At 44.5% G+C, this 12,177-nt stretch overlaps 1 protein-coding gene across 2 annotated transcripts in view; it reads right to left on the bottom strand.

The window, feature by feature from the left end:
• Positions 1-12,177, bottom strand: part of LOC146822679 (molybdenum cofactor sulfurase-like) — a 1,712,661-nt gene that overhangs the window by 1,537,556 nt on the left and 162,928 nt on the right. For both annotated transcript variants that reach the window (XM_085606872.1, XM_085606873.1), the window contains exon 3: positions 10,269-10,335. In XM_085606872.1, the coding sequence (XP_085462998.1) occupies positions 10,269-10,335 (67 nt within the window). The remainder of the gene's footprint in view (positions 1-10,268; positions 10,336-12,177) is intronic.

Below are 12,177 nucleotides of genomic sequence, written 5' to 3'. Positions count from 1 at the left end.
GCAGGTTACCCGTTCGTCCTGGAACCTCATCCCCTGATATTTCTATGGAGACCATTCTGACTCATATTGACACTCTACTTGAGTCATTAAGACTGGACTTAATTAACAGTATGAAATTTGGTCTAGGTGAAATTAAGAAGAAATTGTCATATCTTGAGAACAAATGGACAGGGGGTGGGACTGGGGTAGCTAGCATGAACACAAGTTCTAAGAAGAATGAGAATGGTGATGGTGGGGGTGAGGGTAGAAAACGACATTGTGAACCATCTTATAGCCACAGTAGTGTAATTAAGGGAAGAGGGTCAGCTGCAGGAGGTGACTCTCCCCAGGGAAGTAGCAGAAATTCTAATCAGCAGGCTAATATGGACTCCCATAGAAGAACAGATATTAACCAGACGTCAATTGGGTTAAGTTACGTGGCCCAGCGTGTATAGTTAGGCTTCATTTGTCCCCGGAAGCTGCTCCATTAGTCGCAGTTCTTACTGGGGTACCCCCTCTTAAGGCAAACATTAGGGAAACCACAGAAGAGTTAATCCGTAAAGTAAAATTTTGGTGTTCAAAATACTCTGAGGGAGGTTTAATGGCGTCACCCCTTCTTATCATGGCAAGACGTGTTGACTGGGTTGGCCGCTGTCCCAAAAATGTTGAGGGAGACTGTGTGGTGGTCAACTTTGGCAGAAGGACGTGTCAGGTTGGCTTGTTGGGGAAAATCAGTCTAGTGACAAGGAGGGAATTAGAGCACTCCCATTGGAGGTGTTTTACCCGCCTAAAACTCTTGAAAGGACTAACAGCTTATCGACATCCCCCGGGCAACATCAAAGAGGGAACGGACAAAGTCAGGCTAGTAGACCAAGATCCATTGAGACAACCAACTTAGCTAGTGGCATTTCTATAAACCCCTTAATTTTTGGAGGGGTCAGGGGAGATGGCCCTAAAATTAGTGGAGTGTAAATATTTGACTCATTATCTCAGTTAGACTGTAATGACTGACTAATCAGTATTCCACCTGCCCTGATCCATGAGGATGATAAACAGCGAGATCAATCAACTGATGTACCACATCCACGTATTTCACAAAGTTGGCATAATAAAAATTCTTAACTGGAATATTGCGGGGTTAAGAAACAAAATGGAGGATGCAAACTGGATCACTTTCTTAAAAGATTATGATATTGTTGGCTCCAAGAATCTTGGGAAGTAGATAGCTCACTATGGATAGATGGCTTTACTTCCTATTTTGAACCTGCTAGACCATCTAATATAGGAAGAGCGAAAGGGGGCTTGATTACCCTGATTGCCCTAAAGATCTCTGGGAGTCATTGTAAGTTAGATACAGGACTAGCAATTTGCCTAGTTGTAGAGATAGTACCTGTAAATTTAAATAGAGCATTAATTGTTAATTTGTATAATTCTTTTGAAAGAAACACAGTCATTGAACACTTATTTAGCCTTAAAACCTACCTAGAGGGTTATAAGGAAAATAATCTTACACCTTATTCGGTCATTATTTTAGGGTATTTTAATATACACCTATGTTATAAGCAATGCTCTATCTCTGATAGTTTAGGGCGCGACAGGTATCCAGAGACACACTTTGAACATACTGCACAAGGTGAATTTCTGGAGCAAACTATAGCTGATTTGGGTCTTTCATATCGAATTAACCCATTTGATATGTATAATATCACAACTTTTAAAGGAAGGGGAAACCATACGACCATTGACTATATATTTTTAAATACTGCCCTTGAGCCTTATGTTAAAGACTACGCAGTAGTGTGGTCACATTTTAGCGACCACAATCCCATACATTTAATTTTGGGGGGGCTGGGGGGGGGGGGTATTGGTCTTAACTCTTGAAGATAAAAAATGGGCAACAATAGGAGTGGTTAAAAATTTAGATCAGGGACGTAGATTGAAATGGTGTATGGTCATTCCAGAAGATTTTTGTATTAAATTAGTTTACACAATAGGGCCAGAAATAGAGTTGTGTTGTGATAGTGAGGCCAGAGATACCAGGGTTTTAATTGCCTATAGGAAAATGTGTATGCAGGTAGCACATGATCTTTCGTACTCACACAAAGAATATGTAAATAAAGGTGAAAGGTGGTTTGACCATAGATGCTCAGTGGCGCATCAAAATCTAATGGGCGCTCTAAAAATAGACCACAAGACAAGAGCTTGATGTCTGTCTGCAGGAAAGAATACAAATTGGCCACTAACACTCGCAAGGCAGAAATCCAAAATGACGCTTTCTGCTAATTATTGTTGACTGATGTGTTAAAGAATACCACCAAATTTTGGATTGTGGTGAACAGATTGATTGGTTCAACCATTTCAAAGTTATTTATGGGGACCAGGGAGCTACTGCACCCAGTAGTCTCCTCTATGTGAGAAAGAAATATTCACTAACTATTTCAGATAAGGAAATAGGACTGGCCATAGCCCAAATGACAAGAAATAAAGCTCCAGGCCCAGACGGGGTATCTGCTGACCTTTTTTTCACTAATATACCTCTTTGGTCTAAATTGCTAGCTAACGTTTTTAATACAGCTTTTAAGATGGGTTTACCAGACTCCTGGTCACAGTCAATAATAGTGCCGGCTTTTAAAAAAGGTAATAGAAGTGACCCTCGCTGCTATAGGCCAATTTCTTTGATAGACTCTTCTGTGAAGGTCTTAGGTAGAGTAATTTTGGCCAAATTACAGAGTGGGTGAATGACGCCAACATCCTCTCAAACATTCAGTATGGCTTTAGGAAGGGGAGAGGCACTATTGATCAGTGCCTTAACTTACTTCTATTGTCTGGGAAATACACGATCGCGAAAAAGGGTTCACTTCACTTGGCTTTTATGGACCTTTCTTCGGCCTTCGATCATGTAAATAGATCTAAGTTATAGCAACTATTACTAAAGTCAGTGCTGGATAAAAATATTGTATACTTTTTGGCGGATTTGCTCCAGGATCTTGAAGCAACAGTCAGATTTGACCAAACAGGCAACCTAACACGCAGCATCCACATTATCAAAGGGGTGAGGCAGGGTTGCAAACTGTCTCCAATTTTATTTACTTTATATCTTGAAACGGTTTTATCAGGTGCTAGTATGGACATTCCCCACGTTGGTGAGAAATTAATTCCAGCTCTCCTATACGCGGATGATGCTGCTTTAATAGCCAGAACGGCGAATGGCTTACAGCATCTTTTAACAACGTTTGCATGTTTTATGAAATCTCTGGACCTGGATGTAAATGTTTTAAAGTCCCATGTCATGAACATGGGGGTAAAGGCGAAGAAATGTAAAACCTATTCTTGTGAGGGCAACAAACTTACACAGGTGGCATCATTCTCATACCTAGGAGTATTATTTGCTGAAGGGAGCACATGGATCCCTCAAATGAAAGCTAAAAGAAATGTAATGGCTAGATCTACCCTTGCAGTTTTAGATTTTACCCGCAGATTGGGAGCTAAACCGATATGTGCCATGTTAAACATTTACAAGGCGAAATGTCTTGCTATCGCAAGATATGGTTCTGATCTTTGGGGTTATAGGGATGTTGGTGAGGTCCAGGTAGACTAAAATAAATTCTTAAGAAATCTGCTATTTGTATCATCATCAACTTCCACCTATATCATACATCAAGAGATGGGTTTAGGTTTTATCTCAGACATCATAGGTATGGCCCCTTTACTTAAATGGATCAGTATATGGATAAATCTAGATCTTGAAATGAACCGTGTCATTATTCGCGATTGTCTTACACTTGATCGAGCAAGCAGCATACCGTGGTTAAACTATGTTAAAAAATCTGCAATTTATTTGGGGCGACCCGAACTATTTACTGCCCCAGAAAAACTCCTAAAAGCAGATATGGTGTGGGTTAAAAGTACTTATCTTATTATATCACAATGTGAAAGAGAGGCCAAGGAATTAAATAAACCCCTTGTGCTTGCTCATCAATTGCTATGTACATCGCAAACGATTGAGCCATATCTCACTATCGTAACTAATCAGCATCATCGTTTTCTCCTGGTCCGATTCAGATTGAATCAGCTGCATTTAATTTTTTCTGAATCAAGGGGATGGAAAAAGCTGGAGGATATGGCAATATGTACATGCAACAATTTTTCTATTCAAGATTCGATGCACCTTGTTTTATTTTGTGATCACTTTTTGCATATTAGAAAATGGTTTATATTACCCATTTTAAAAGGCAAAGGTTTTACTCAGGCCAGACCGGCTTTTATGTATTTACAAATGCTTAACAATGTCTGGGAAACTTTTAATATAGCTAGTTTTTTAACTGCAGCTGTTAGACTAAGGAGGAAAGGAAAATTAGTACCCCTGTTAGAAATTGCATGAAATTTTCATTTCTCTTTTTATCATGTTTAAATTGATGAATTAGATCCTGTCTTTGATATTTTGTGATGTATATAACACTGTAATACTAAGGAATTATTTTTATTGTGTATTTACTTATTTTTTAGTATGCTTTTTTAGTATGCTTTTATGGTTTTAATTAACCGAATAAAGTGAATTTGACTGACTGACTGACTAGCACAGACCTTCTCTTGCCGACTTCTTCCTCACAAATGCGCATGCGCGGGCGCCCGCGCATGCACATTTGTGAGGAAGAAGTCGGCGTGAGAAAAGGAAGACGGAGCCCCGGGATGCCGCAGCTCAGGTAAGTTATTTTAATTACTTTAAACTTGCTTTTTTAAAGTTTTGGAACATTCTCACTGCATTTTAAAAGCGGGCGGGAGGGAGGCGGGTGGCATGTAGTGGGGCTACACGGAGTGTGCGGGTGTGCGTAGATTTGCCCCCACTCCGTGATGCTCCGCGTAGCCCCACTACACCCACTACGCCCAGGGTTAGTCTTATCAAGCGTGGTGGGAGTGTGAGTTGTCAAAGTTTGGCAAATTTGTCTAATATTATGCAGACCAAGGTCGCCCATCAGCAGGCGTCCCTCTAAGGGCTGAAACTCCGGGAGGGACTCCACATTTCGGATCTGGGGGGTGAGTGCGTGTTGGAGCTGTAGAAACTTAAAAAATTGTGATTTGTGAAGGCTGAACTCAGTCTGTAGTTGTTGAAATGATTTAAGAGAGGCGCCCCTCCACACATCGATATCCCTACCAAATCCCATCCCCGGAACCCGCTCAGTGTGCTAGCCATCCTGAGGTAAGTGCCTTGCCACAAGGGGGTCTGTCGAGTCAGTCGCCCTTTCCAACCCATCAGTCTGGTCGTTGCCCTCCACAATTGTATGACTACCCTGCCAGCTGGTGGTAAGTGGTCCAGCTTTGTGTAACTATATAATAAATGGAGAAGGGGGACGTGTTCCATTGCGGCATGTTCTACGGCGTAAGCCAGGTCGGTAGGGGAGTTATACCATAACTCATTAATTACCAGGATGTGAGACGCGAAGTAGTAGGAATACATATCAGCGGCCGCAATCCCCCCACAATACGTAGATTGCGCACAAGTGCGGAGCGCCACACAAACTGCTCCACCGCCCCAAAGGAGTTTATTTTGTATTGCGTTTACCTGAGTAAACCACGCACGAGAGATGGGATAAGGGAAATTTTGGAGGCAATATAGAATTCGAGGCAGGGAAACCATTTTGAAAATAGCTGAACGCCCATAAAGGGATAACGGGAGAGCAGACCATATTGCCGTTTCATTTTTGAGACTGGTTAGCAGTGGGGTGATATTGTGGGTCCAAGAGATCTCGGGGCATGGGGAAATAAAAATCCCCAGATAATTGAAGCCTTCTGTGGGTCTAGACAACTGCGCGGCCCACGACTCGCGGCCCTGATGTCTACACACTGGGAAGAGGATAGATTTGGCTGGATTGGCGTGAAGGCCGGTGGTGCTCCCAAATACTCTGAGAATTTCCAATATCCGGGGTCCGGAGTACCATGGGTCTGTCATAAAAAATAGGACATCATACGCATATAATGCTATGCGATCAAATCTTGAACGGGACCAATCAAATCCTCTGAGCACCGGGTCACTTCTGACCCAAGCCGCCAGGGGCTCTACCGCCAAAGCAAATAATAATGGGGAAAGTGGGCATCCCTGACGGGTGCCCAGCCGGATCGGGAAGGGGCGGGATCGGTGTCCTGCAATGCGGACCGATGCTGTCTATTCTGTATATAGTAGGCGTATGTATGTCAGGAAGCGGGGTCCGAAGTTAATTGCCTCAAGTAGTTGGAAAAGTAAGACCCAGCTTAACGAGTCGAATGCTTTGTTGATATCGGCTAATGGGAGGGCAGCTGGGCGGCCAAAGGTGGGGGCCACGGCGATGGCATTATGGACTCTCCTGATATTATATCTAGTGGCCCGCTGTGGCATGAATCCCGACTGATCGAGATGTATCAGATCGGTAATGCACCCCCTAAGACGGTCAGCCAAAACTTTCCCTAACAATTTGGGTTCAAAATTTATGAGAGAAATTGGGCGATAAGAATATGGGTCCTCAGGTGGTCGGCCTGGTTTAAGAAAGAGCACTATCTCCGCATGACGCCAGTCGCTCGGTAATCATGCCTGGTCTGAAGCGTCTAAGATGGTAGCCAATAATGGAGGCCCTAGAAGGGGCATATGGGATCGGAGAAATTCCATTGGGAAACCATTCGGGCCCGGGGCGCGACCCGGACAGAGCGCGTTGAGGGCACCAGTCAATTCTTCTAGCGTTATTGGAGTCTTTAGGCGGTCCCGTACGGAATCGGGAGGCTACGGGGTGGACTGTCTCTAAGAAATTCCGCAATAAGTTCAGCAGAGATTTGCTCCTGCCTGGCGTAGAGGAACGTAAAATGGATCTCGAAGGCGTAGGCTACCCCCTCAGGCGACGTGTATAAGGACCCGTCAGTACCGCGAATAGTGGGCGTAACAGCAGGGGCGCCGTCTGCTTGGCACAGTCTGTGGAGCATTTTACTGGACTTATCCCCCCATTGATAGATCCAATGTTGTGATGCCTCCCAGATCTCTTTGGTCCCGCCCAATAGGTATTGGCGCAGCTCTTGTTGCGCCAGGACTAAGTTCCGGCGAATGATGGGGCAGGGATTGGCGCTAAGTTGGGAAGAGAGGGACGCCTGGCGTGTTTCTAGTGCGTCAAGTTGTTTGCGCCGTGCGCATTTCTCGTGTGTGCGATAGCTTATTTCACAGCCCCGGACCGTCGGCTTGAGGGCTTCCCAGCGAACAGTGTTCGAAGGGGCAGAGGGACCGTTGTAGGCTAAATACCTAACGATCGAGGTGTTGAGCATATCCTGGTAGGCCGGGCTGCGGAGGTGCCACAGGGACATTCGCCAGCGAAACGGGGGCCTGCAGGAACATGTGTGGAATTGCATTGTAACCGGGGAATGATCAGAGAGACCGCAAGGTCTATGTTGTATTGCCAAGAATCTGTGTAGAAAAACCCGGGGAACAAGAAAATAATCCAGGCGGAACTGTGACCCATGGACCGCCGAGAGATATGTGTATGCAGGGAGAAACACCCGCCAAAGTCAGCCCAGTCCATCGTAGATGCCAGAGTAAACAATTTGGTCGGGCCCAAGGGCGGTGGGGAATCGAGGACACGCTGGCGGTCCAAGGGCCCCATGGTATCGTTCCAGTCTTCTCCCATCAGGGTCAATCCCTCCGGAAGGGAACTCCAGATCCCCAAGAAGTTGTCAATAAATGTGGCACCTAAGCGGGGAGGGGCATAAATGCTATAAATAGTGATCTGTTCACCACACACTGTGCCTGTGACAAACAGGAACCGCCCTCTGGGATCCGCCCTATGTGCAATATATTTGAACTGAACCCTGCGATGGATGAGTACCGCCACCCCCCTGGAGCCCCTCGTAAACCCTGCATAATATATGTGACAGAAGCCAAAGCGGGCGAGGCATGGAGCTTTTGTCTCCATTAAATGAGTCTCCTGAAGGAGCAGGACATCTGCCCCATACCTCTTTGCTTGGCGTAGAACTGCACCCCGTTTCACCTTATTTAGTAGCCCCCGGACATTCCAAGATACCACTGTTAGGTCGCCGGGAAGGTTTCCGTCACCCGGTGTCATAAGAGTTGAGGTACACACTGAATGGAGCTCAAACACCTGCATAAAAGACAATATGAAAAACATCCCGCCGTCTGCATATATAAAAAAACAATAAACTGTATAAACACAACCAAGAAAGCATTCCCCCCTCCCCCCACCCGACACCACCAAAAACAAGGAGCATCTGTCGCGGTGTACAAAGCTACTGACCCCCAACGGAGGGCCCCCAGATATCACACCAATGAATCCCACCCCACCCAAGAACACCAAGAAAACAGGGAGTGCAAGGCGGACATAGCCCAGCAGCTCGTGGTCAAGAACCCACGCCCACCCGGAAAAGAACATTATTGGTATGCAGTTAACCCTACACAGTGTCTTATAGTTCACCAATCGACAAGTGGAGCAATCTGGGCCGATCACGGTGGACGCTCAGGACTCGTAGATATTCTGTCAGACCCCGGCCCTCGCCGCTTCTGGGACTTGTTGCGGAGCGGCCGCTGAGTATGAGAGCTACGGGAGGAGTCTGAGTCAATGGCCGATGGAGAGATCGCCCGGAGCTGAGGGCGCTCATCCGACCATGCGAAGACCGCTTCGGGGGTGTCGAAGAAGTAGGACTTGGAGTTGTAGATGACCTGCATCCGAGCAGGATATAGCAACATGTATTGAATGTTCAACTCCCTGAGTCTGCGCTTTGTGGCCATGAAGGATTAGCGTTGTCGCTGTACTAGGTGCGTGTAGTCCGGAAACACCAGGATTGAGCGGACGTCGTGTAGAAAGCCATCTTTGTGTGTTCTGGCGAACCGCAGGACAGCATCTCAGTCCGCATAGTTCATAATCTTCGCAATAACAGGCCTCGGGGCCTCACCCAGGGGGGGGGGGGGTCTCTGTGTCAAGGCCCTGTGTGCCCTCTCAACAACGAAGGAAGAGAGATCACCAGGAAGGATGTCTTTAAGCCATTGGGTGATAAAGTTTGTCATGGAAGACCCCTCGCACCCCTCGGCAAGGCCCACGAAGCGCAGGTTGTTCTGTCTAGCGCGGCCTTCTGCATCCTCCACCCTAGATGCCAGTTCCTGCGTGACCAGCATTAGTTTGTTCACTTTCTTCTGAAGGGAAGTCGCCGAGTCTTCTACCGTAGAAACTCTAGTTTCGGCCTCGGTGATCCGGTCCACTGCCCTGCGGAGGTGCCATGAGGTTTTGCTTAATATTTTACTACAGGATACTGATTTGAGCAGAAAGGTTTTGCGGGAGACATTTTCTCTTACCCCTAGTTCACTTCTTGGTATCTCACGTGACTTTTGAATGTATAGTATGCTCTTGTATTAAATTTCCATGTAAAATACAGTGAAGTGCATTTTGTGTAAATTTGCATACTATCAATTAATTTACATGAAGCTTCACAAAACAAAATTTCACCCAAACCTAATGCTGTTGCCACATCAAAGCCATCTTTAGGAGCATAGGAGATTGATGAAGTCCTTTGGAGACGTTGATTTATTTACAGAGTTCTCTCTTTACTATGCTAATGACTAATCTCGAAGGAGCTAGACAATATCAGCCACTTTTGAATGTCTTGCAGCATATGCGTTTCTTGTATTTGTCCTGATAAGGCTCACATCACAGATTTGCCCTGTAGAGCTTGACACGTGAACACTTGATGTAGAAATATTGATTCATTCTTTTTTGATTGCTCGAGTATTTAATTAATATTTACAGTACATAAACTCAATTACACCAGTATCTTACATGCGAATGCTTGACCTCTTGCAAATGAAGAAAATATTGTGAATATTTGTCTTTTCATTTTCCACATCTCACTTGCTAAAGGAACCTTATTTCATAATTATTACGTAGGCTCTCTCAAAAACATGTATATTTATTGAATTTGGAGAAATGTCCACATTCCTGAAATAACAACCCTACTGGAAAAATAAGATTACAGAAATTTCTTGTAGATGAATTTTTAGTAATGTTACCCCCTCGCCTTTTCATCACTGCTTTTATTTTGTTATAATGCAAAACCATGGATTCATTTAACATTTTAATTGAAAGTGAAAACATAATATGAATTTCTTACAATAAATACAAATCTTAGCCAATTACTCAAACATTACCATTAGGCAAGGTAGGAACAATAGGTTTTGCTGTTATTACTGACAGTTTCAGAATCACATAAACCAACCCGATTACACAAGATCTATAGATCTATAGATTAGAAGAGAAAGGTGAACCGTACAGTACCTATTCCGGACATGTTCAATGGTGTCATGTGACAGCTTGCTGCTAATGTTCTGGCTGTGAGGGTTGCCTAGGAGACAAGAGAGTCATTGCAATCAATATGTAACCGCCATCTGGAATTTAAGCACTTTGGCGTTGCCTCATTTCAACATAAAAAGTAACTGGATCATTTTGTAGGCCTTGGTCAAAGGCATAAGATGAGCATTAATGTTGTCGGTAAGGCTGTCATTTCTTATTAAACTTTATAATGAAAAAAGACAGCGTGAACTTAACATAATTAAAAGTTTGAACGTTACTGTAATCCTGTCGAAAACCTATAGGATTTTTTTTTTAATTTAAAGTAGAGGCATCCATGGTCTCTCACAATTCTGATCTACACTATCACTTGTATTCTATTGCTCAGCCAAAGCCATTCACATAGCAATTGCAATGCACTGCTATCAAGGACGGTGTACAGATGTTTTATTCTCTAGAGCACATCTGAAGTGCTCCACATCCATTAACAAAAAGGTATCTTTCAAGTTTTGTTTGTATTGCATCAATTACTTACCAATAATCTCTAAATTTAGAGTCTGCTTTGTGGTCGCACTCCTTGCCTCATGTGGTGTATTCATACCCCAGCGACAAAAGATTGAACTCCTTTCCCCCTATATGTGCCTAAAAAGGACCACCCATCTGAGATGAATAGGAAAGCAGCACAGCAGACCATGGTCAAAGCTTGACACACAGCAGGGAGGGTGGACAGATGCATGGACTGGGACAAGGAAGTAGACCCTGAATAATGAGATTACAGGTAAATAAAAAAAGCAATATTTCCTCATCAATTCATAGTGTCAGTCTTTATATTATGAGGATCGGCCAAAGCATGTGTTATCAGAATTGATCGGCCACCAATGTAGTCAAACATAAAGGACAAAGGGGGCCATTTAGGAAGTGGTGAAGTGGGCAAGTCATCATACACTGACTGAATTGACAGCACAGAGTTTGAGTCAGTTGAGACTTAAGTGCAATTCTTTGAACAAGTGGCCTGTCTAGCAGCTTGGTCACAGTCACAGTCAACCTGCCATATGTCGAACTTGAGGACCATCATTTGCTTTCCCTACACAGTACCTATATGCAAGGCCTGGCTGCCTTAGGGAGTAAAATCAAATAATGGCAGGAAGAAAACTCCCTACGTATCCATGCCATGATTGTTTACAAAAGAAACTCCCCTTGGCACTTTGTATTGAAAAATAGTGTAAAATACAGAGCGAGGCCCAAAAAATGTGGGACCCACTTGTTACTTCCCTCAGGACACAGTGAAGTTGATGGCGCAGTTGCTCCTCTGTAGGATTAGAGATTCACGTAAGGGAGGTTGAGGTCTCTGTATAAGGCAGGTGGCCACTGACAGGTGAAATAATTCTGACTGAATTGACCTGAAGGGCTGGCAGGCCAACCCGCCAATGGTGAATTAAGGCCAAAAGTTCACAAACCACAGAGGATGCACAACTTGAAGAAAGTGGACAAAGCCACAGGAACCAGCTTCAAAGCCAATGAGTTCAAGCACTAGAAGCCCAAAAGGCATAAAACACAAGTTTGTCAGCAGGCACCTGTTAGACCTGGCACCATTGGCGTGAGTCTCCCTTCCATTTTTTCGCTGTGTCTCCTCTGTTTTTGCTGGTTATAGATGCTCTGGGCGTTGTGCCACTGCCATCCAGTGCCACAGCGCGAATGCTCCCTTTGTAAAGATGACATATGAATTGGTACATCCATGATTGGCTTATTTGGTTTACCTGTTAGTCCCTAGTAGCGTGGCCTGTGTGTGCCCAGGGCTGGTAAACCGAATGCTGCTGGTGGGCCTGCAGCACTGGTTTGTGCCACCCACAGAAGCAGCTTGTAAAGTGTGTCTCAGACCTGCCACTGCAGTGTCTGC

This window comes from Triturus cristatus, chromosome 5_2 (assembly GCF_964204655.1).
Source record: "Triturus cristatus chromosome 5_2, aTriCri1.1, whole genome shotgun sequence".
NCBI classification, from domain to species: domain Eukaryota; kingdom Metazoa; phylum Chordata; class Amphibia; order Caudata; family Salamandridae; genus Triturus; species Triturus cristatus.
This window is presented reverse-complemented; position numbering and strand designations above follow the sequence as displayed.